Source organism: Cottoperca gobio, chromosome 15 (assembly GCF_900634415.1).
Source record: "Cottoperca gobio chromosome 15, fCotGob3.1, whole genome shotgun sequence".
Taxonomy (NCBI): Eukaryota; Metazoa; Chordata; class Actinopteri; order Perciformes; family Bovichtidae; genus Cottoperca; species Cottoperca gobio.
The window spans coordinates 5686417-5703317 of NC_041369.1; the positions used below are offsets into that span (position 1 = coordinate 5686417).

The following is a 16901-nucleotide window of genomic DNA, read 5'->3' on the forward strand; positions in this document are numbered from 1 at the left end:
CTCCTCCATCGATGTTTACTTTGAAGGGGAAAACCACCGAATTTAAGAATTCTAATATGTTAGTTCCATCACCATGAAAGTTCAATCAATACTGACCACGTCAATCAAGTGAACATGAAGTCTGGAGCTGCTCCATTCACAATGAATGGGAGACATATTTTTGAGACCCACAGAATGTTTGTTTTCTTTTCTTTTTACCCAAATGAGCTTTTTTCTATTCTAGTGTTGTCAGCTGTGAAATAGAAAATATTCCCATATACTCAGAACATTCCCCTAGGTGCTCTCAGCGTCGTATATAACATGTTTTTCAATTCATTGTCTATGGAGCAGTTCCCAAATGTATACTTGATGACAGAACAAATTTGAGTTCCAGCGCTCTAGTTTTTATATTTGTGAAAGAGTTATTTTATTTTTGGACTGTCATCCATAGAAAATACATGTATGATAATTGAAAGTTGGCGTAGTTCCCCTTTAAGACCTCCATCCTGGGTCTTCCATTATATCCACTGCTGTCTTGCCTGTATTGTCCAACAGTGGGCTCCACTTTGGGGCTTCAATGGCATCCAGAAGAGCAGCAAGCTCAACCTCCAACTTCTCAACTGTGTCCTCCACTTTCTGCAGGAGACAGAACACATAGTTGTGTGGTTGACATATGAATAATGCATTAATAAGTTGTAGTATGAATAATAGAGTCATCACCCATGAATAATGCAATCACTTATTCATATGAATAATACAGTTGGCCAAAAAAGCTAGTAAGGTAAGGTCAAAGTAAGCGTGGGGTATGTCTGGGCTAACTCATCAGCGTTTTGGAAAAAGTTTAGAAATCATGGGTTTTTTGCACGAAAAGTGACTGTGGATGTGACAGGTGTGCCTACAGCTTCATCAACATCTTATCCATGAAAGGAATGGAGAGAAAGCTGACTTTTAATAATGAAGCTAAATACACCAGGGGTAAAACATTTTACTCCCAAATCCTGATGGTTTCAAACCACTGCGTGCTAAATGTGAGTTGGTTTGGAAACAGCACCTTCTCCACCACATCCAGGCGGTTGTGTAGGTTTGTGTGCTCTTGACAGGCACTTGAACGCACCGCTCGAGGTAGCAGCCCAGGTTCAGGTCCTGCAAACAGAAAAGATGCAAATCTGAGTGGATTTAAAGTGTATGTGAGCTTCTAATAGCAAATACGCACATTTAAACCATAAAGCATAAAAGTTATTGATCATATACTTTAACACTTAGTGATTTTAAAAGGAGTTTTTCCATTCAGTCCCTCGTTTAAACAGATGTTAGGATGATAGCACAGAAAAAAACACAGATTCCACAAAACTGGTAACCCTAACCCTGCCCAATAAAGAAGCAATACAAAGCCACAAGCTCTGTCAAAGATCCAAAATCGGCATTCTGAACAATAATATGCAGCAAACAACTATTTTCTATGTACAGATATAGTGGAGTAATGTCGTCCTGAGCAGAGAATGAACTCTGACTCCCTCTGTGTGAGTTGTAATTGTTGCTTGTTTCCAACTTAAATAAACATTTCATGTGTTGCATTTTCTTTGAAAACATCATCAACATTTGACTCATGATAGTATGAGAGGGATCTGCCTGTAGTCTAAAGTAAGGACACACCATGATGTACTGGGTGTGAATTCACTTCAGCGGGTTGGGGAGCGCCACATGCATTGTTACAGCTGTTTCCGCCTCTCAGTCATGTTTCCAATTATCTGTTTCTCTTTGAAGCCGACATATTTGAGGGGAAGCCTGCATTCTCTGGCAGGACTCTGCTTCCATTTTCTAGCACCTTCTAAGTGGCTGCGGGCCAAGCTCCCATTGAGAGCATTTATACTTTATAAAATGAGTGAACTTCTCATTCAATTACTGAATGCTGGCAGCAGTGCTGTTATTTTTGATGAAACATTTGTATGCAGAGAGCCATTGCCTGAGAATGTTATTGAACATTAATGATACTAAGGCGGTGTTAGGTTGCCACTGCAGAGCGGGTGTTGTCAATATCATTCCTTTCATTGCCAATGAACAAACAAGGATGTGCTTTCCCCTTTTCTACTGGAAAATATAGTTAGGAGCTCATTCCATGAAAAAACACTATCAGTCTTGAAGTTGTCTTTAACCTCCGCTGAGCCAAAATACATTGAGCTCATCTTGGTTTAGGTTTGGAATGACCTCAATGTATTTTGTTCCATTCCATTCACAGCATGGTAGGCCAGTACCAGTGTCTTGAAGCAGATGCGGGAAGCCACTGGAGAAGCGTTGTAGTGTGGGAGAACTTGGGCAGGTTAAAGATCAGTGGGGCTGCTGCCTTCTGGATGAGCAGTAGAGGTCGGATGGCACGTGAAGAGTGACCAGCCAGGAGGGAGTAGCAGTAGTCAAGGCTGTGAGATGACAAGAGCCTGGACCAGAACCTGTGTTGCCTTCTGAGTCAGTAGGGGACGTATCCTCCTGATGTTATATGTCTGCAGGAGCGGGTTGTTGCAGCGATGTTGGCACTGAAGGACAGTTGGTCGTCCAGTGTCACACACAGATTCCTTGCAGTCGGAGTCGGGGAAACAACCGAGGTGCTGATGTTGATGGTAAGGTCTTGGATGGGAGAGCCCTTTCTTTAGGAGAGGGTTCACTCTTGCATATTTAACCAGTTGTTCAGGAAGTGTTGATGAGATGGGTGAGAAAAAGAAGGTCAGAAGCAATAGACTGGAGAAGGTGAGAGGGGATAGGGTCCAGGTAAATAGGGTAGACTTAACGAGGGTTAGAACTGAATTTGGAGAGAGGGGGGAGAAAGAAATTAGAGTGGGGGGAAGTAATGCAGATGATGAACAGGTGATGTCAGTGGGTAAGTTGGGAATTGAAGAGCATATATTGTCTATCTTTTTTACAAAGTAGTTGACAAAATTGCTAAGCAGAAGGGAAGAAGGAAATGTGGGACTGAGGGGACCGATGAGGGTGGAGAAGATAGAGAAGAGTTTTTTGGGGTTGGAGAAAGAGGTTTGAATTTTAGATTAAAAGTGCTTTTTGCTGCAGAAATAGAAGAAGAGAGAGAACAGAGAAAAGATTGAAAGGTAAGGAGGTCTTCCACCACCATTTTCCTTCAGATGCTCATTGGATGGTTCTGTCAGCACGCACTGAGTCATCCAACCAGGGAGCTGGAGGAAACTGGCAAACCTGCTGCAAGGTGAGCGGAAAGAGAGAGTCCAGAGAGGAGGACAGAGTAGAGAGGAGAGTGTCTGTGGCAGAGTTGCAAGCATAAGTGAGAAAGAGTCAGATGAAGGGAGGGCTGAGAGGACAGCTGAGAGGACAGCTGAGGCAAGAGAGGAGGGCGCAAGGGAGCGAAGGTTACGGCGGAGAGGTGCAGTGTTAGGGGAGTTAAGTTTGTTAGATTGGGAGAGGGGGAGAGGGGGAGAGAGGAGGATATGAAAAAGTGATCAGAGATGTGAAGTGGGGTTACAAAGAGGTTGGAAGTAGAGCAGTTTCTGGTGAATATGGAGTTGAGGTGGTTGTAAGTAGGTGGGATGGACTCAAAGAGAGCAAAGGAGGATAAGAGAAAAAATAAGTCTGTTGACATCTCTGACTGGATGATGAAGCCATTTTCAGGTATGTTGGACAGGAGAACGTCCATTTCCTCTAAAAACTCCCCAAAGGACCCGGAGGACGGTAGAGAACAACCATGTTTAATGTAACCGGCTGTGTTACAGTGACGGCATGACATTTGAAAGACGAAGGAGTGAAGTCTGGCAATGGGTAAAGAGAAAAGCTCCATTTGGGGGAGATCAGTAGACCAGTGGGTCTGGGTGAGTGGGTGAAGGAGTTGCTGTGGAGAGAGCAGCAGGGGTGGAAGTGTTAGCCGCAGTGATCCAAGTCTCAGTGAGAGCAAGGAAGTCAAGGGATTGCTGGGAGGCATAGTCAGAGATGAACTCAGTCTTACGAGTAGCTGACCGGCAGTTCCACAGGCCCCTTTGACCTTTAGAGGTGTTCGGTATGTGAGGTGCGGGTGTGATAGACAAAAGCGGAGAGGTTACGGAGGTGTTGCGAGTATGTGAGAGGCCTGTAATATCTACGAGAGGATAGACAAACAGGAATGGGAAATATATACATTTGAAAAGGGAGAGTGAAGATCAAGCAGATCCCACGAAGACTCCTTTGTCTTGAGTCTTCCTCCGACAAGGCTGCCGCTCAAGCTGCCACAGACTTTTCAGACTTGGTTACTTGGGTGGCTACAGGCTCCTGACGATGATGAGTGTCAATTGCAACTAACTTAACAACAGCACTTAGTTATGCAGAAAAACCTATTCAAAGCAAATACACTTAACTTAAATGCTCAGTCTAACAGAAAATCCCTCAACATTCAGAATGCACTGGTTTAGATAAATTCGTTTCCTACAGTACCTTTTCCTACCATTTCATACCTACCATTACTCATTGTGTCCTCTCTGTTTCACTATCCACATATGCACACTTGGAAATAAAACATTTTAAAACAAAAACACCCAAAGTCTGCTGTCAAATAAACACAGACTGTAGCTTTCTCAGTTTTCTGTCTTCAGCTCTTCAGAAGAAACCTCAGCTGTAAATTTCACCAAATTCACATCTGGCATGATCTAAAGAAGAAAGCATGTATCTGTTTCACAAGCTGACATTTTAAATCCTTATTTGTTCATATTTTGCTGATATATAAATAGATACAGGAATAGTTTTTCTGCTGATCTCACACTGCAAACTGTATCCAACCTAAAAAATAATTTAGTCCAACTGTGAAATCTTTTCTTCCTTTAGCAATAAATGCTGTGCCAGCTGAGCCAGCAAGAAATAATTCCCATATCTTATTCTGCACATTGTCTCCCATGTACAGCCGTGCCTTAGCATCAGGATGGATTGATTTTACAGATATATCCCATTGAAACATTTTACAAGCTCCATTATGCCGTTTGGAGCCAGGTTCACTGCATGCATGGAGCAAGCCAAGACGGATGGATGGAAGGTGCAGTAAGTCAATTTTCTCACTGAGCAAACAAAGCAGATGTCTGCCCCGGCGTGTCCTCCATGACAGAGGTGTTGTTGATCTGTCTCAGGGGAATGAAGATTTGTGCATTGGTTTGACAGATTAATTATCAGCAGTCTGCTACAGACATGAAGATATCCTACACAGCATGTGGAGGTAGAAGTCATTAAAGTGGTGGTTTTTGTTGTTGCATCCCAAAACAACCACAATCTTCAGCTGTAGCAGAATGTGCTGCTGGTTTACAGATCAGCACAAAATAAATCCCCCCAAAACCACAGCTGTGCCTCCGTCTAAGTGTCAGTGTGTGTTTGTGTGATCAGTGTGTACACCGCACAGCCTGCTCTTCGGGAGAGAAAACTTGCAACAGAGAGCTACGTGCTGATGTTCATGATGAATGCTGTTAAGAATAGGAAGTTCTTTATGTGCTGTATGCAACAAACAGATGTAATGTTAAATAGCTGACTGGCTGAGATGTGGTGTTACAATCAGTCTGTGTTTCCAAACAGCAAGAAGGCATGTGTTCTTGTTTGTGTTGGCTTTTGTCCAGCTCATATGAAGACTTTTTTCCCTGCCAGAACTGTTCCAGAAGGTTGAGAAATCATACAAGAAATCCTTCACACCAAGGAAACAAACAGGAAACAGGGAAAGCAAACAGATCTGATGAACACTGACTCCACCTGAGGACAAAGGTGAGTGACCGTGTGTATCTGTGTGTGTGTGTTGAGTGTGTGCAAAGTGTTTTCTATCTCTTTTGCTGTGTGCACTGACATGGCTTCTCTCTACAAGAGAGGGGTAGTTCAGCAAAATTGAGAAGTCAGTGCAGGTCGGAACGTTAGTTCAGGCAAACTGAAAGATGCCCATAGAAAACACAAAGGCAGTGTACAAGCACCATCAATGAAGAATAAAATCTGGATCTAAAATGTGTGTACTACAGTGGATTTCAAACTTTGTAAAATGATAAAAGTAAAGGTCACAAAATAAAAACTGAGGTCATGGAACTGCACGGGTGGATGACAGACTTAGCTCATTTTGAATCTTATCAGCCTATTGAATAGATGTTATCAGTTGTTATCGCTACCATTCTAGTGCATCAGATGGGCCAAACTACACCTACTACATTGTAACAGTAAAAGTGAAACTTATAACAACACATAACATGTTGTAAAACTGAATGAAATGTAACGTTTTCAACACAAATAAAAAACCCTTCTTTAGGTTTAGGTAACACAAGTACTTTAGGAAAAGATTGTAACCAGTTGTTGGTTTCACACGGGACCAACAACCACCTGGGTAAAAGTCCTGAGTTTTTTGTCCCATCAATGTGCCCCTTATTTTGGAGTGTCTTGCTCTTTATAGACGGAATCAGAGTTTTGGGCTTCCGGTGGAATCGCAATGCATGCTGGTGTGGCAAGCCTAGAAAAGTGAGCACCAACTCTACAAGGGCCGCCATATTGGATTTCTTCTCTATGTGTTTACATTGTATTAGCTTATTCTTCAAGCTTGTTGTAAACAAGCTAACGATAGACTTTCAATCACAGAAAAAGAAAAGACTAAGCTTTTGGTTATGCCGAGTGGCGTTTCAGTGCCTGATCCCTTGACATTGCAGGATGGTTGGGTCAATGAAAACAACAGCATGACTTCTTGGCCGCCGATATACCTCAGCGATATAACATTATTTTTAATGTCTGACCACCCAGGGAACCATGTCGAGTTTCATAAACGAACTTTGAACGAATACAAAGAAGGCAAAGCATTTAGACTGTTTGACTCTGGCTGGTTGAAACAAATATCTCTCAAATCCTCTCGCAGATTCTGAGTATTGCTTTTTGAAAGCAAAATGTACTCATTCAATGAAAATTTCCCATACGCCACATTCAGCATGGATCTGCGCAGTCAAGAAAACTGGCGATATCATAAGTGCTTATTGCAGTTATGTTGTAGGGTAAGCTATTATAAATATATACCTAACTTGTGTTTGTTAGTTATTATAAAACTCAATATATAGAAAGTACATTTGTCAATATATAAATTAAGTAGATAGACTACATACCCCAGGTCGAGTTCAGGATCAGGGAATTCATTTGTTGGTTTTCCTTGCATGAAATGCTTACTGCAAATCCGCGAAGATTTCTTGGGCTCCCAAGACTTCCCATTGTAATCCTGTCTCTTTACAGCTTTGGTCCATGCTAGCCTTCTATCATTGTTCTTTAGTGCGGTTGGAAATGGAAATAGTTCGAACGGGTGCTTGCAGTCGCAATTTTTGCAATCGTGAAGCTCACAATGAGATTCGGCCCATTTATTTATCTTTCTCCCACTGTTTGAACATCCTTTCACCACACGTCGGTGTCCAAATCCCATAACTAGAAGAGCGATGATTACACACTAAAAACTAGCCAAATACAATGTAAACACGCTTGAAGAATAAGCTAAATAAAAGTAAACACGTAGAGAAGAAATCCAATATGGCGGCCCTTGTAGAGTTGGTGCTCACTTTTCTAGGCTTGCCACACCAGCATGCATCGCGATTCCACCGGAAGCCCGAAACTCAGATTCCGTCTATACTACGTCATCTGATTTCCATCTTTGCTGCTGTTGTAATTACTTTGGTCGCTAGAGGTCGGTGTCGTCTTCTTGTGTTCCTTCTTTCAACGATCAACCGTGTGAATAGATGATAAAACCTACTGTTCAGCATTACATCTCAACAGATATTTCAGCTGCTGTAAGTTCTTGCATGCCAACTACATTTGACCTGCTTTAATCTCAAACTCTTCAACAGACCTTTCAACTGCTTACAATTCAACACTTTCATTTAAACTGATCTTTCAACCGCTGAAGTGTTACGATCTCAACTGTAACTAATTCACTCCTGAGCAACAAAATGTTTCCAATGCACAGACATTTCCCTCAAAACATTTCGCCCTTTCAAGTGTTTTTCTTCTCTTGTTTCCATTGCAAGTTATTAGTTTTTGACTCATATGTAATGTTTTTACACCAAGTGAGTGCCATATCCTGCCCTTTTCTGAGAAAAAGCTTTTAAACAAGAACTATTCCACCCACGTTTACTTATTCTTATATTTTATACAATTATATTTCTAAGCTTTTAAGAGGAAATATGAGTTTAAACGCTTTGTGTGTTTCTGAGTGAGTCAGTGTGTGTTCTTGCTTGTTGCATACGGTGAGTGTTCATTTTGCTGTACGCTTGCTGCAGTTGGCCATTCTTGCAGTATGAAGTCAGTGTAATTCACACTTGAGGCCGTCACTCACAGATTTGGCTCTGGAGGATTGGCCCACATTTTTGTGAATTTCAGTTGGATTTTTGTAGCACTGGTACACAAAGCTAAACACACTGGTTAGAAGCAGGCAGATCAACATAATGGATGAAGGAAAGAGTGATTGTTTGAAACTATGCCGACACAATATTAGATTAGGTGTAGCCAGAGCTGCTGTGAAATTAGAAGCAGATGTGTTGGCAATCCCTGAACACACACAGACTCACGCCCAGATGTCAGTTCAGCTTCATGTGTGTTCATATACACACACTTACACAATATATATACATGTATTGCAACAAAGACATAATGTATGGAACAGACATGTTCAGCATCAGATAATGTATTTCTACTGCACTACTCTACTGTAATCCTCCTTTCTAGTCAATCAACAAACCTTCAACACAGTTGATCTGCTCAGTTGAACACCCAGCTGTGTTTCTTCTGGCCCTTCCTGTCTGACCTGTGACCCCTCTGCCCTCCCTCCTTATGACACCCAGCTACAGCCCTTACCTGCAGCAGAGTAGCCAAGCAGAAGGAAGATGAGTCCAACGGAGGAGGCAGAGGGGTGGGTCATGGTGAAACGTGGCGAGCAGCTGGTGTTGAAGAGTGAAGCGTGTGCGAGAGAAAAGACACAAACACCCCCCAAAATCTCTTTTTCTCCTCCACAACTCCTCCCTATTCCCTCTTTGCCCTGTGCTCGCTCTGCTGCGCTCTTATCCTTCCCTCGTTGACTTGGTTGCGCCCAGTTTTCTAATGAAAACATGAGATGCAGAACAGAAAGCTCAGCATTTGGGAAGGGGCAGGAGGGTTGTACTGCGGAGGGGACTCAGATGTCAGTTCAGCCACAGGCTGACTTTTAAACAGCGGAACTCTTACTGTTACATTTGTGCATCAGATAAACATTTTCCCAGCATCAATTCAACACAATGCAATGCAGAAAGCTCTTTAACAATTTACAAAAATCCAACCAGATATAAGATTTTTCCCCGAGAATCCTGGGCACTGGGCCAGTTTCGGGTTTAAGTGTACCTGTATGTTATGACTCGGACACAGGGAAGGAAGACTCAATTGCACGACTCCAGACACAAAGGTAGTGTAGAATAAACAAAAGTTTACTTCCAGAAATCAAAACAACAACTGAAAATGCTCACTAGGAGGATTAACAAAGTACTCTGAAAAACACACTGGTACTTAGAATACTGGTACTTGGACATGATATGACAAGGATATGACAAGACGAACTGACACACGACAAGGGGAGACAGGACAATTTATACAAGAGATGAGTGGGAACAGGTGAAAACAATCAGGGGCGAGGCAGACGCTGATGATGGAGGGACATCACACCAGGACAGGAAGTAAAGAGAAACAAGGTACAGGTAGGTACAAAATAAAACAGGAAGTGACAAGACAACATGAACAACCTTGGAGCCAATTTTTTGGAGGCGACGTGGAGAGGTAGGTCCTTAGTGGAGAGCCAGACCTTCTGGCCCGGTATGTAGACGGGAGCAGCCCTGCGATGTTTGTCAGCCGCGGCCTTCATCCGGACTGAACTCCTAAGCAAAGCCTGGCGAGCACCAGCCCATATCCGGCGACAGCGTCTGACCATGGCATGGGCCGACGGCACCGTAACCTCCCCCTCATTGGCCGGAAACAGTGGAGGCTGGTAGCCATTAGTACACTGAAAGGGAGAGAGGCCCGTGGCAGCTGTGGGAAGCGTGTTGTGTGCTTACTCCACCCAGGTGAGATGGTCGCTCCAGGTGGCCTGGTTCTGTGAGACTAGACAGCGAAGGGTGGTCTCCAGCTCTTGGTTGAGCCACTCCGACTGCCCATTCGACTGAGGATGGTAGCCGGAAGACATGCTGACGGTGGCTCCCAAGAGTTGACAAAACTCTTTCCAAAATGAGGAGACAAACTGGGCTATGGTCGATGCATGGTCTCAGCGACCCATCTTTCTTATCCACAAAGAAAAACCCCGCTCCGGCAGGTGAGGAGGAGGGACGAATGATCCCCGCTTTGAGCGAGGAAGAAATGTATTCGTCCATCGTTGCTCTTTCTGGCCCCGAGATGGAATATAATCGCCCTCTCGGAATGGGCGCCCCCGGCAGTAGGTCAATAGGGCAGTCAAAGGGTCGGTGCGGGGTAGCTACATGGCTTTGGTTTTATTAAAAACCTCTCTTAAATCATGGTAGCAGGGCGGTATTTCTAATAGGTCAGGATAATTCCCTGCACTTACATAAATTACATCAGGGTGACTTTAAACAGCAGGCGGCCGTCTAAGGCGCTGGCATTAATAGGCCTTGCTAATGGAACGGTCTTTAATCGTAACCGCTTCGCTAACCCTCGGTCCATGAGACTTTCATCAGCCCCCGAGTCAATTAACACCCCCTGGTCTATGGTCTGATTATTTACGGAGAATGTTACCTTGGTTACTGGGCGAGGAGGGAAGGTTGTGGACATCTTGCTCACCAGCGCCCTCCTCCTGGCTGGTGAGCCCCTCCTTTTCCCAGACAGAAAGAGAGTTGATGGCCCTGTTGTCTGCAGTAGAAACAGCTGCCCTCTCGTAGACGGCGCTGTCTCTCCTCGGGAGAGAGCCTGGTCCTCCCCAGCTGCATGGGCTCCTCCGACGTTCGCGGAAGCGCTGTCCTCCCGGAGTCCGCAGCCATGGAGGGAGATGCCGTTCCTCGGAGGAGATCCCAGGAAATAGGAGGGACGAACACCAGTCTGCCGGCGCTGCTCCTCTCTCTCACGAAAACGATTGTCCAGCCGGACAGACATCGCTATGAGAGACTCTAGGTTCCGTGGTACCTCCTGGGGATCCAGCTGGTCCTTTATTGGATCGGAGAGTCCCTTTCTGAAGGCGTCGATGAGCGCCGGAGTATTCCACCCACTGTCAGCTGCCACTGTGCGGAACTCAATGGCATAATCGACCACCTGTCGATTGCGCTGTTGAATACTCATCAGTCTTTGGGAGGCTTCCCCAGCCGGTGACGCGTGGTCAAAAATGCGTCTTAAGGTGTCCGTGAACTCGGACAGCGAGTGGCAAACTACCGAGTCTCTGGCCCATTCAGCAATAGCCCAGGCTGCAGCTCTCCCAGTCAAATGGGACACCATAAAGGCTACTTTCGCTTGGTCCGAAGAAAATGCTGCCGGATTGTGTTTGAAGTGTAAGTTGCTCTGGACGATATGCAAAAATTTGCAAAGTTCACACTTGCCAGGTAGGTAAAATCCCCCCAGAGGAAGTTGCAACCCCATGGAATCCCCTATGTATGTTCAGTAAAGTGTACAAAAAAAACATATTAATCCCCTAATGAGGGGATAACCCCGTCTCTGAGTAAGCCACAATAACATAATTATGGAAATACAAAATTGGCTTACCATGAGTCGCAGGACGTTGTCGTCCACAAATTGAAGGAGCTATTATTTGCTGACATAACTGTATTTAACGTAATAAACAAAATACTAAAAGAAAACGGCGTCACACTCAAGTTTTGCACACAGAAATATTAATAAAAACTTGATAATAAGAGTATAGGTAAGGTATTTGAGAAAAAATATTTAAAACCCTTAAAATAAAACCCAAATTCTCGAAGGTGACTCCACCCTCTCTTGAGCGTGAAAAGCCTCGATAAAAGGCTTTCAAAGATTAACCAGAAAAAATTCAATTAAGGTATAACAAGAATAAAAACCGATCAAAATTTTCGGTTGGCATTAAAACTTTTAACATAAGATATATGGACAATATCTCAAAAAGACCCAAGACCAAAACGGTCAAAGTCATAAACTTCCACTCAACGGTGAAGTAATTAAAGTTAGTTAAATAAAAACTTTAGAAGTTACCAACAATTTTAATTTAAAGTTTAAAAGATTACAAAAAGGAGAATTTCTGCAAAACAGGTCTACCCCTTCGGGTAGAGTGAGGTAGTTATAAAATAAACAGCTTTTATAATAAAAGAGTTCGTAAAGCAAAATAAATATACTTATATTAACATTCGCACCAACCAAGGAAAACTAGTCTCAACAAACAACAAAAATAAAAAATAAAAAGGATAAAAGAATAAAAATGTTCTGAAGTCAAAGTCTAAGCGGAGCTAAAGTTAAAGTTAAGTCTGAGAATGATCCTACCAGTTCTGCAAACGGGTTCGATGTGTCAAGATTCTGGGGGAGACATTACCACATTACCACATTCCCCTCCTACTTCCGTCATGGACGCCCCTAATGGTCCCTCAACCGTACTTGTTCAGAATCACAAGTAGTCACTGTAATAGCAATTTAAATGTCTACTGTTTTAATTATATATAAGTTTCCTATGTTAAACAAGCCAACTGCCATTTGATGCTAACATAGGAGTGTCGGTTGGATCAAACCAGGGCCAACCGCTATTTCATGTTAATACAAGACAGACGCATCCTGATTAGACTGATAAACTAACAAAAGACAGGACACAGCCAAATCCTGATCAAACTAATTAACTCACTTGGACAGAATATTGAGTGTATCACCCAATATTCTGTTTACATAACTATTACCTTACAAGCATCAAAGGGCAGTTTGGCTCGGCCCCCTGTGGGTTTTTTCATCACCTCGTCTCCAAACCAAATTGCCTATGTGTCTTCTTCCAACCTGTGCCCTTCCATAGACTACGCTGTATTCTGTGAAACTGGTGCCATTTTATTTGAGATCTCAAATAAATGCACAAAGACAACTCTGTCTCTATCACCATTTATTTGACTTTACATACATCTCTCCAGAGTAAAGCAGGAAAAATTCCACAACATCACGCCCTGGTCTTGTTTCCTTTTCCTTTTTGTTGCAGCGGTGCGGCCTCTTGGTATTACTTGCGGTCACCAATTTAAACAGGGCCACTACACAAAGTTTCATCAGTTTTTTGATCATCAGTTTGGTATTTCTTGGATATCGTAAATTTGATCAATCTGAGAAGTTAATTTTGTTTCGGATATGTCCAGCCACACATCCCATCTCCTCAGGGAGTAGACTACACCTTCTGGACTGCCTCAACCTCATTCAACATGTTGATGTCCCCACACACACTAGGGGACACTTGACCTAGTCATCACAAACAGCCCCCATCCGTAATCTATCTGTCTACGATCTGGGTGTGTCGGATCACAAGGCCATCACAATGGATCTGCCACTCCTGCTTCCCTACACCAAACCAAAACGTCAAATCCATTTCAGAAATCTGAAAAACATCAACCCGGACACCATGACCTCGGATCTCCAGCATCTCTTCGCTATGAATCTCACATCAGTCAATGAATCTGTGGACTTTTACAACAAATCTCTGAGCAGTCTCCTGGATCTCCACGCCCCTGTCAAAACCAGAACAGTCACATTCTCACGCTCAGCCCCCTGGTACACCTGCGAGCTGCGGAAGATGAAGACAGCGGGGCATGTCCTCGAGCGGCGCCTCAAGGCTTCAGGACTCACTGTTCACAGACAGGCATACCGAGACCACCAAAAGGCCTATACAAAGTCCCTCAGAGACACACGGTCACTTTTCTACTCTAACATCATCAACAATAGCCCTGGCAACTCCAAGCAACTTTTTTCCACAGTACATCATCTACTCAAACCTCAAACCTCCCTTACACCAAGACACCACAGAGGAGCAGTGTGACAATTTCATCGCATTTTTCAGAAAGAAAAAGTAGATACCATCCACTCTCTCCTCCCCAACTCCGCTGCTCTGCCAGTCTCGACTGTCAACTCCCAGCCCGGACCTACCCAGCCTCTTTGCTGCTTCACTGACATCTCGCAGCAAGAGGTTGAGGTCATCATCAAAAAGATGAAACCCTCCACCTGTGCCCTGGATCCCTTTCCCACAGCCCTGGTCAAAACTAACATGTGTGCCATAAGTCCCCTTATCACTACAGTGATATACCATTCCCTCCAGTCTGGTCATGTTCCATCCCCTTTAAAAAACGGCTGTCATCAAACCACTCCTCAAAAAACCCACCTTAGACCCAGATGTCCTTGCCAACTACAGACCCATCTCCAACCTGCCATTTCTATCCAAGGAGCTGGAAAAAGTAGTTGCCATTCAGATTCAGGACCATCTCAACTTCAATAACCTCATTGAAAAATTCCAGTCTGGTTTTCGCCCTGGCCACAGTACAGAAACTGCCCTGGTTAGGGTCACCAACAATCTGCTGATGACAGCTGGCGCCGGATCTCCATCTCTCCTCATCCTCCTTGATCTAACTGCAGCATTTGATACCATTGATCGTGACATCCTCCTCAACCGTCTTCACTCCACAATCGGAATATCGTTCCATTGCTATGCTGATGACACACAACTCTACATCAGAACTAACCCAACCCCCTCTGCACCTCTGCCATCATCCACATTAATCACCTGCCTGGAGGAGATAGAGGCGTGGATGAAGCACAATTTCCTCCAATTAAACAGCACTAAAACCGAAGCCCTTCTAGTTGGCACCCCACATCAGGTCCAGTCCTCCTCCATAACCTGCATCACCTTCTCCGGTCAGAACATTCCACTCTCATCAACAGTCACCAATCTGGGTGTTAAAATGGATCCTCACCTGACCTTTGAGGCTCACATCAGACAAACATGCAAGAACTCCTTCTACCACCTCAAAAATATTGTCAAACTCCGCCCCACACTCTCTCTGTCAGATGCTGAAAAGCTTGTCCATGCATTTGTCTCCTCCAGACTTGACTACTGCAACGCACTTCCCATCGGGATTCCTAGCAAAAACATCCAGAAGCTGCAATACATCCAGAACAGTGCTGCTAGGATCCTGATGAGAGTGTGAAAGTACGAACACATCACACCCATCCTCAAATCACTACACTGGCTCCCGGTCTCACTCAGGATTGATTATAAAATCTCCCTTTACACCCATCAGTGCATTCACGGAAATGCTCCATCCTACCTCAGAGAACTGCTCACCCCACAAACCTCAACAAGAAACCTCCGTTCTGTAAAGGCTAACCTCCTCCTTCCCCCCAGGACCAAGCTCAAAACCATGGGAGATCGCGCCTTCTGCTCTGCCGCTCCCAGACTGTGGAATGCTCTCCCTGAACATCTGAGGACGCCACAGACTGTGGCCATTTTAAAATGTTGTCTTGTCTGTCTATCAAATGTTTTTATTTTATTTTTTAAATGTATATTTTGCTCATCGTTTTTACTCTGTAGCACTTTGAGTTTTGTTTACGCAAAAGAAAAGTGCGCTTATAAATACAATTTCTTGTTATTATTATAGGTGGTGGTCTGGGCATAAGCCATCCGGGCTATTATCAGGGCTGGGCTCAAAATAAACAAATACATAGCACACAGACCGCATGATTTCGCCAGTCTATAACGTCTTTTACGTCTACTCTCTACTGCTCTCTGTTCTACTGTTGAGTCGTCTGGCCTATGTGGTCTGGTCTCGGGTAGGTCGGTCAGTTCAGGCATCTTGATCCTCTCCTTCCCCTGCCCTGTGTGATTAGAGAAGAAGAGGATGAAAACTGCCCCAAAAGTCAATTTGGTCTAGGGAATTATGCTGTTGTATGTCTCCTTTTAAACAGGTTCCTCCACCCCTTAGTTTCAGGTGGACTCTCTATAGCCTTCCTAATCTGTCTGCCAGAAATCGTCCCTTTAGCGGCTCTAACCTGTGCTTGGTCGCCTTTTATCAGTGTCGTTCTTACAGTCAGCTCGAGGCTGTGGTGCTTGATGGGCCTGTCAGAGAAGGAGCATGATACAGTAATCTCATTCACCCAAAAGGAGGCGTCAGTGTCCCTGTCTTGTGACAGTGATGTAACCCAATCCAACTCCTTTCCTTTAGGTCTCCTGCCCTGGCACATGGGTTTTCACAAACACCCCTTCAAGCATTTGAAGCAACATGGATTGAAACTCAACATCCTGTGGTTTCTTTGGTGGCACGCGTGGAAATAATTTATCACGTGACAAGCTCGGATACAGGGTAACCGCCAAGCTGCATTTTAGGCCAATGAAGAGACTTGGTCTCTCTATTCCATACACTGGAAAGTGAGTCGCAATCATGTTTTGCAGTGGAGAGAGGTGTGGCAGTAAATCTGGAGTGGATGTATACATCCCCCAATCTCTCCTTCTGCCCATTCTCCTTCTCCATCCCAACTTTTCGGAATCAAATGGGTGCAAATCACCCACCCTCCTCTGCAGGCTCAAACCACTGCAAATGCCAAGTCTGTCTGCCTCTCCACAGGGGAGTACCCCTTCTGTGGAGGCCGAACATGCACATGTACCTTTAAACCCCACAGGGTGATCATAACGGCCAATTACCATTCTCAGTGCATATTGTCCAAGACATTTTTCACAGAAGATCAGCCTGCAGGAGGGAAGGCCCTCCCTGTGGAGTTCTCCCTCTGATCCTGTTGGGGTGGAAACCGGAAATACAGGGCAACGATGTTCTACCAACCCCCTCCATACACACTCAGTCACACCAACATTACAAGATGCACACATTCCTGGTTCATATTTACACCACTCTAATCTGTGTGTTCTCTCCCAACTCCCCGGAATTGTGCCCTTGAGGGCCAATTTAAAGTTCTTGAGGCTCACCCCTATCCAAGTTTTGTCCCCCGAGCAGCTCAGGACTCATACGGCT

General features: G+C 44.2%; 1 protein-coding gene across 1 annotated transcript; it reads right to left on the reverse strand.

The window, feature by feature from the left end:
- Nucleotides 1-400: 400 nt before the first annotated feature.
- Nucleotides 401-8993, reverse strand: LOC115020363 (placenta-specific protein 9-like). The gene is made up of 3 exons (XM_029450335.1): nucleotides 8794-8993; nucleotides 1031-1122; nucleotides 401-615 (listed from the first exon to the last, which is right to left on the reverse strand). Exons 1-3 carry the CDS (start codon nucleotides 8855-8857, stop codon nucleotides 472-474), a joined length of 300 nt encoding a protein of 99 aa, XP_029306195.1. The 5' UTR covers nucleotides 8858-8993; the 3' UTR covers nucleotides 401-471.
- Nucleotides 8994-16901: the final 7908 nt, after the last annotated feature.